Below are 8,345 nucleotides of genomic sequence, written 5' to 3' on the forward strand. Positions count from 1 at the left end.
AAAAATACCATAAAATTGTTAATTCAACATTTAATTTTAAGTAATAAATACGATTAAATCGGTTAATGTTACTTTATCGATGTATGTCAAAGGAGATTTGGCGAGGGAATCTTCCATTGTTGTCAAGTCAACCATTCGTACCTCTTTGATAAACTGTAAAAGTAATTTTATAAGATAATTTATCAATATATATGAAAATATACAAATTATAATGGATATACCTTATCATGATTTCCATGTAAAATATCCTCTAGTAGTTCGTCCCCATGTGAACTAATTTCAATTACCCTTTTATTGAAGTTGGAGATATCAGTAAGTAACCATAACCACTAATCCTGAAAAGAAAAAAATATTTTAAATATACATAATAATATTAATAACAAATTGATAAATGACATTTCATATAAAATATAATAACAACAATAATTTTCAAATCTCAGATGGGAGAGGTGATACAATCAAAAGGTCAACCGAAACACCCTCATAACCAATACCCTATATGAATATGTAAAACAACTTAATCAATAACAATTACAAAAAAATATAGTAACAATGATAAATGACAAACCTCGAATGGTAGAGGTGATGTAACCGAAAGGCCAATTGAGACTCCCTCATAGCCATCACCTTGTGCGAATAATAATAACAACATGATCAGTGACATTTCATATAAAATATAATAAAAACTTTTCATATTAAATATCATAAAAACAATTAATTACATACCTCATATGGGTGATGTGATGGAATCAAAAGGTCAATAGGTGAGGCCGTCCCGACACTATCATAAGTGTCTTGTACGACGTTAATATACATATTAGAGAAACAAGCAAATACCATTTTGTAAGGCAATGGAAATGAGATATGGTTTTGTCACCTGATCAATTGGAGTTGGGCATGTGCACGTAACAATGTTCTCCAAATACATCAAATGATCCTTTAATCAAGACATCTGAGAAAACACCTCATCCCCTAACTAGGAAATCTCATGCAATATCATATTATCCCAACAGGCTAATGCACCATCTACTAGAGATAGAATGGGTGATGTAGTTGATAGACACTCTTGTGTGGTCTCGGTGGCTAGGGTCTCAACAATAGGAGAACATGTAAGATGATTCATAACAAAGGTTAATTGGGCTCCTCAAGTGTCTTAGGACTACCGACCTATATATCAACAGGTGGAATTGTTGGAGATGCTCCATCTCTTACTAAAGGGAGCACCGAAGAGGATAAGGAGGAATACGGATCCAACATACCCATGTATAGAATAATGTCTAAATACCATAGTCTAGCCTCTTCAATCGGTGATGGTTGAAGTGGAAAGTAACATCATTCTATTCATTCAGATATATAATTCAACCTATTTGCAATAATCAAGGTATCAATTAACTAATCAATTAACAATTACATATCTTATCACTAGTGAAAATAGTTTTCATATGACTCCAACTAGGAACGTCTCGCGTATGCCACCTAAACATCCATAGAAATGCATGGACATCAACCAAATCCACCTAATTATATAGGGTGTCGAATATCTCATATATCCAATACTGCAATATAAACATTAATGATTAAATTTAATTAATTTTTGTTCTTGCCAATGAAAATAGGTAATCAATAAATATACAATTACCTGAAATGCAGTGGGAAATCTGTAGATGTCATATTTACGCATGTCAAACATTTGATCAGAGCAGACTCTGTCACTCACTGAGACATTGACTTGAACATCATCTACCATATCGAAACACCCCAGGGATAGGAATTAAACCCATCCAAATGATCAACCACCTGTAAGTACTCTGCAAATACTTTTTTTCATCGATCATTCCCTAGTAACACCACATACAGACAATACAACAAGACCATTTTGACGGTATTGATATAATCATCCCCTCATGACCTAGCCAAGAAAACATGCTCGACATTATGATATTGCACCTTTTGACATCTCCAAACATAGGTATCTCTAATCCTATGTCCAGATTCATGTGAAATATATGATGAAAGTGTAGCGATCTGACTAAATGGTAGCCCCATCATCAGTGTAAACTCGAATGAACTAAATCTCATATCAACCTTATTAGCCCTAAACCAAAATTCATTTAGTCAAATCACTACACTGAAATACCCTAAAAAGATAAAAATTGGAAAATTAGAAAAACGAAACTCAAATAAAAAATTTACATGTTAAAATATCTTAGAATGTCAAAAATAAAAAATTACTTGAAAATCTGAAAAGTACAAATCAAAATATCCTAAAATGATAAAAATAAAAAACAGATCTGGATTTTGAAAACTAAACATTGAAGTACCTTGAAATGACAAAAATTGAAAAATCGAACTGAAATTCAAAAAGTACATGTCAAAATATCATAAAATAATAACAATAAAAGAACTGGAAACTACGCGTTAAAAAAACTTAAAATAACAAATACAAAAAAAAATATGACTGAAATTCGAAATCTAAACATTGAAATATCCTAAAATGTTAAAAACCAAAAAATTACTCGAAAATCTGAAAAGTACGAATCAAAATATCTTAAAATGACAAAAATAAAAAATAGTCCTGAATTTCGAAAAAATACCCTGAATGATAGAAACCAAAAAATCAAATTGAAATTCAAAAAGTACATATCAAAATATCCTTGAATAACAATAATCGAAAAACTGAACTAAAATTTGAAAACCACATGCTTAAAAACCTTAAAATGACAAATATTGAAAAACAGAACTAAAATTGGAAAATTACATGTTAAAATACCCTAGAAAGTCAAAAACTGAAAAATCGCTCAAAAAATCGAAACTTACAAGTTAAAATACCCTAGAATGATAAAAATAAAAAATACCCTGAATTTCAAAAACTAAACATTGAAATACCATGAAATGACAAAAACTGAAAAATCAAACTAAAATTCAAAAAGTACATGTCGAAATATCCTAGAATAACAACAATCGAGAAACTGAACTAAAGTTTGAAAACTACATGTTTGAAAACCTTAAAATGAAAATAATCGAAAAACATAATTAAAATTCAAAAATTACACATTAAAATGCCCTAGAATTTCAAAAACTGAAAATCGCTTAAAAATTTGAAACTTACAAGTCAAAATACCCTAAAATTAAAAAAATAAAATAAAACCATGAATTTTGAAAACTGAACGTTAAAAATACCCTAGAATAATATAAAGTGAAAAATCGATTTAAAATTCAAAAAGTACATATAAAAATGCATTAGAATGGCAACAATTGAAAATTTTGGACTAAATTTTGAAAACTATACAACCAAAAACCTTAAAATGACAAATATCGCAAAAAAAGGAAATTGAAATTCGAAATTCGAAATCTATACGTTGAAATACCCAAAAATTTCAAAAATAAAAAAATCATTCGAAATCTGAAAAGTATGAGTCAAAATATCCTAAAATGAACAAAAATAAAAAAAATCTGAATTTTAAAAACTAAACGTTGAAATAGCTTAGAAATGAAAAAACCGAAATACCGATTTGAAATTCGAAAATTACATAAGAAAACCGACCTAGAAAGCACAAAAATAAAGAAACAGACTTAAAATTCGAAAATGACACTTCCAAGAAACTTAAATCAAGAAAAAAAGGACATAAAATTTGAAAACTAAATGTTGAATTAACTTAGTATGATAAAAACCGAAAATCGATCTAAAATTTGATAATTACATCGTAAAAAAGGACTAGAAAAACATAAAAATCAATAAACAGACCTCAAATTCAAAAACTTCATATCAAAAAAACCTTAAAATAGAAAAAATGGCTCTGAAATTAAAAAACTATACATCAAAAAACCGTAGATGTGAAAAATAGCAATTTACCTTCTTATATATTTCTACCTATAGTTTTTCTTTGCCCCTTTATCAATTTTCTAATCTCCCATATGCCCTATAGTTTCAAAAAAGTCAATTTCCCCCCTCCCCCACTCCCCCGTATTCCTTGTGTTCCATGGATCACCTCCTAGGTTACTATAAAATTCCCCTCTACCCCTTAGGGATTTCCCTCGCCTCCTTTGGGTCTTAACTCTTTGAAAAAAATTAGATTTCCTCCGATCCCACGGGCCATCGTTCCAATTCGAGAGAGATTTAATTCACCCCAGGGAATCTAGGGGTCCCCCAGGTCAGATCTCTGGTCAAACTAACGTATTTTTTTATCAAAAATTATCATTTTAGCCTCCAATTTCAACACAAATCAAATTTATTCATTCTATAATATAACGACCCTAAAAAAATTCAACCAAAACAACCAAGAATTAAGACATTTTATGCATTATTCAAAATCAAAACCCTAAACATCTAATGCTCAAAATCTTCATTAAATCGCAATAATCTTAACAATAAATTGATTCAAACAAAAGTAGGGATGATGTATTAACCTTCTTTATCATTTTTTGTCACTGGAAAACACGAAAAAGTCAATGAAAATCCGAAGAAAAAAAACAAATGCTACGTCATGTGAGACCCATAGGAAACCTGTAAATTTCTTTGATTTTCAATAGTGTACCAGAGAAAATTTAGGTAGAAATATGTAAAATTTTTTGTTTATATGACAGGGGTATTTTGGTCATTGCACCTAAATAAGGTATTTTTGCTTAATTTTTAATTTTCTACATAATTTCACTTAAACTCCTTATGTTTTTGCGAATTACTTTAATTTCCCTAAAATAAATAGCATTAATATCTAAAGAAACATCAAAGCTTTTCCATTAATTACTTGGCGCTTCGCAGCTTAAGAAAACCAACGGCTAAGATAAAGCCTTGGCACAAAACCAACTCCTACATGAAGCGTCAGATCCTAAAGTAGAACTGTTTCCTTCCATTCGAAATTGGGCGGGCAAAAGCGCGAGAACCCAACGACTAACCCACGCTCTGTAACAACCTTTTGAAAACCCTAACCATCTCCAACAAAATCAGTTAACAGGAAACAAAATAACTTCAAGAATTAAATACTCCAACTCAAAGAAGCTTCACTAGGTTAAAAAATGCCGGTCCCAATTCTTGAATCTTGCAGGAAAAGAAAGAGAAGACCTAAACTTTTTGGCTTCCACACATTTGGCGACTCGGGTTGCCCAATTACTTCCACGGGTCCTTTTCGTGATAACATTCGCCTCTTTCTCCAACGGGGTGGTGAGCTTGAAGACTACAGAGTTCAAGGGATGCCCATTTGGTGTACTCTTCTAGTTTACGAGTCTGCGAATTTTGTTATCCCTCTTTACACCATTGAAGACACTGTGGCACACTCTCCTCAGCCATTTTGTGATCACTGCAGATGCACCGGTTAGCCCTCTATTGTTTGTGTTGTTTAATTTACTGAGTGGGTTCTAGTTCTTTTTGCTTGTTTTTTAATTACTTTTCATGATAGAGCTCCATTAGTTTGAGTTCCATGACTCAATTCCCGAGTGGGGTTTTGTCGTTTTTGTCAGGAGTCTCTGTTTTTGTGTTAATTTGGAGATCCTAGCCTAGTTTTTGTTGTTTTAGGTTGTGAATTTTAGTTTTGGATATGCATACTCTGCAGTAACCAACTGTCATTACTACTTATAAGTACCGGTTACGCTCCATTTTACTTTCTTATATTTGGCCTTTATTAGTTTTGATTCCTTGACTCATTTCCCAAATGTGGTTTTTCTTAATTTTGAGATCCTAGGCTTAGTTTTTGTTTTATGTTGTGGGATGTAGTTTTGGATGTAGACACTCTGCAGGTTATGCTCCGTTTTGTGTTTTGATTTTCTGTTGTTTTGGTTTGATTGAGAAATTGAAGTTTTGTCGTGATTAGGTTGGAGTAATCATTTTGTGTCAAAACGGAAGTATCATGTGATTATACCGAATGATGATGACTGGAACAAGCATCTGGAGGATGATGTTTTTGATGTACAAAATCACCTTTTGCATGGCTTAATCCATTGTAATGGGTTTGGTCATTTACTCTGCATTAATGGGATTGAAGGAGGTTCAAAAAATCTCTGTGGGAGAGAAATCATGGACCTCTGGGACCGAATTTGTACAATTCTTCAAGCCAGGTAATCTAAACTCCCCTTATTGGTTGAGTTTCCTTGTGTTTGTGAGATTAACAAATGTTAGTTATGGCAGGAAAATCACTGTCGAAGATATGTCAAAGAAGAAGTCTATGGATCTTCGCCTTCTCCATGGAGTTGCGTATGGGCATCCATGGTTTGGCAGATGGGGATACAAATTCTGCCATGGAAGCTTTGGGGTTGCAGAGCACAACTACAACAGAGCAATAGAAATTCTTAGCTCTTTGGAACTTGATAATATCATGCAAGATTTTCGAGACACCAATAAGTGGAGACAAATTAAGCAAATAATTCATTACTACAGAAATATGAGTGAAACCCAACTGATCACTCTGAAAGATCTTCTGAGGTTTATGTTAACTTTCAAGTCATGTGCTTCTGCTCAGAAGAAATCAATAATGGCAAACACCGCCTCTTCATTTTCTATCCCAAAACCTTCAATGCGAATCTCCTTGAGGAATAAGTGTCTAGTTAAGGATAAGTCTTCAAAGTACAGAAAGTTCAGTAGTTTAATTGCTAATATGGATAGTAGATGGTCTGCAAGAAGACTAGAATCTGCAGCAGAAGTGATTGTGAATGCATTGTTAGAAAAGAAAGCAGAGAAGTTTGGACACGACGGGATGAGTCGACAAGAAGTAAGAGATGCAGCAAGGATGCAAATTGGTGACACAGGTTTACTCGATTATGTGTTGAAATCTATGAACAATGTAATTGTCGCAGATCATATTGTGCGCCGTGCAGTGAATCCAAATACTCGGTTATTAGAATACACAATTCATGAGCTTGGTAATGGTGAAGAACTTGAAGCCTTTGAGCCAGAACTTGAAATACTCAAACACCACCTTTTATCTCCAACTGTAGAGCCTGGAGGTGATGTTAGCGGTGAGGTGGTGTATCTGTACAGGAATGTGCTTTTGAATTACCCGGGATCAAAACTGGTTGGTTTGGCAAGTCAGGTAGTTCTAGACAGCAAACACTTTGTAAAAGAATGGCCTTTCAAGGATGAGCAAGATCAGTTATTGAGATTTACATGCCAAATAATACCAAATTCTGTCGATGAAAAATCCAATTTAACACCCGGGGAGGTGGTAATGATTCCATTGCATGCGACGATTTTGGAGCTGAAGCAAGCCATTGAAACTGCACTGAGAGACACTTACTGCATCATGGAGAAACTAGTTGTGACAGATATCGAAAACATTCGAGGAATGGAGGATGGAGAAGTTGTGTTTGGAGCAATAGAGTCAGGTGCTGAAATTAGCGTGAGAGGAGAAGGGATAGATTTGGAGTCAAAGTATAAGCGTGAAGGAGGAGATGAGAATTGGAAGGTAAAATGTGAGTGCGGGGCTGAAGATGATGATGGGGAAAGAATGGTGGCATGTGACATTTGTGAAGTTTGGCAACACACACGCTGCCATGGGATTCAAGATTCAGAGATAGTGCCATTGCTCTTTGTGTGCCCTGGTTGCTGCACTTCTTCATTTGCATCATCCACAACCCAATCTCAGTATGAGTATGAATTTGAAAGCACCAATGATTTGTTTTTGACTGCTGAATCTGAATTTGGAGATGGGGTAGAGCTTTGTATAAAGAATGATGTTGGGATGCTTATGTGAGTCAATTTGTTTTACTCTGTAATTTTCATTTACATTTTGTATCTCTAACTGAAAATTCATGGATGGATCATATTCATAAAGAATTTCCCATTTTATTTCTACCTGATTTAACTAATTTTACTTTTTCTGTAAATTCATATAATTTTTGTTCATTCATTGGTTAGAACCCCTGCAACATAAAAATATTGAGAGATTTTTAATCATATATCTAATTTTTGTGATATTTAAATTAAAATTTATTCAGTAATTTAATTAAAAAAATATTTATACATAACTCTAGTAATACATTAATACATTCAACCTTAACAGGTTAAAGTATATGTAGAATTTGTTGGGATGCCTAAGGACTCATAATGACAACATAAGAGTAGTGACAAAGTAAAATTTAAAAATTTTCTAACATATCATTCATCCATAGATAACTATAAGATCAAATTATCGACATAATATGCATAAACAAAACATAAGGTGTTTAAGATATGCTTACGCTTGAAGGCTCTTTCACTTTGAAATTGAAACTGAAGTCTTTCATTTCCAATCAAGCATAGGATGACACTTTGGTATACACATATAGCAACTTAATCAATGAAAGGCCAGGAAAAAGGACTTATGTGTTTGTTTAAACACTAAGGTGAGTGAGCTATTTGATAGAGTTTTGGTTAATGT

At 33.0% G+C, this 8,345-nt stretch overlaps 1 protein-coding gene across 1 annotated transcript; it reads left to right on the top strand.

Annotated features, from left to right (window-relative positions):
- The first annotated feature begins 5,013 nt into the window (after nt 1-5,013).
- On the top strand, nt 5,014-7,719 carry LOC123197143 (PHD finger protein MALE MEIOCYTE DEATH 1). The gene is made up of 3 exons (XM_044611301.1): nt 5,014-5,308; nt 5,805-6,048; nt 6,119-7,719. Exons 1-3 carry the CDS (start codon nt 5,014-5,016, stop codon nt 7,677-7,679), a joined length of 2,100 nt encoding a protein of 699 aa, XP_044467236.1. The 3' UTR covers nt 7,680-7,719.
- Nucleotides 7,720-8,345: the final 626 nt, after the last annotated feature.

Source organism: Mangifera indica, chromosome 15 (genome assembly GCF_011075055.1).
Source record: "Mangifera indica cultivar Alphonso chromosome 15, CATAS_Mindica_2.1, whole genome shotgun sequence".
NCBI classification, from domain to species: Eukaryota; Viridiplantae; Streptophyta; class Magnoliopsida; order Sapindales; family Anacardiaceae; genus Mangifera; species Mangifera indica.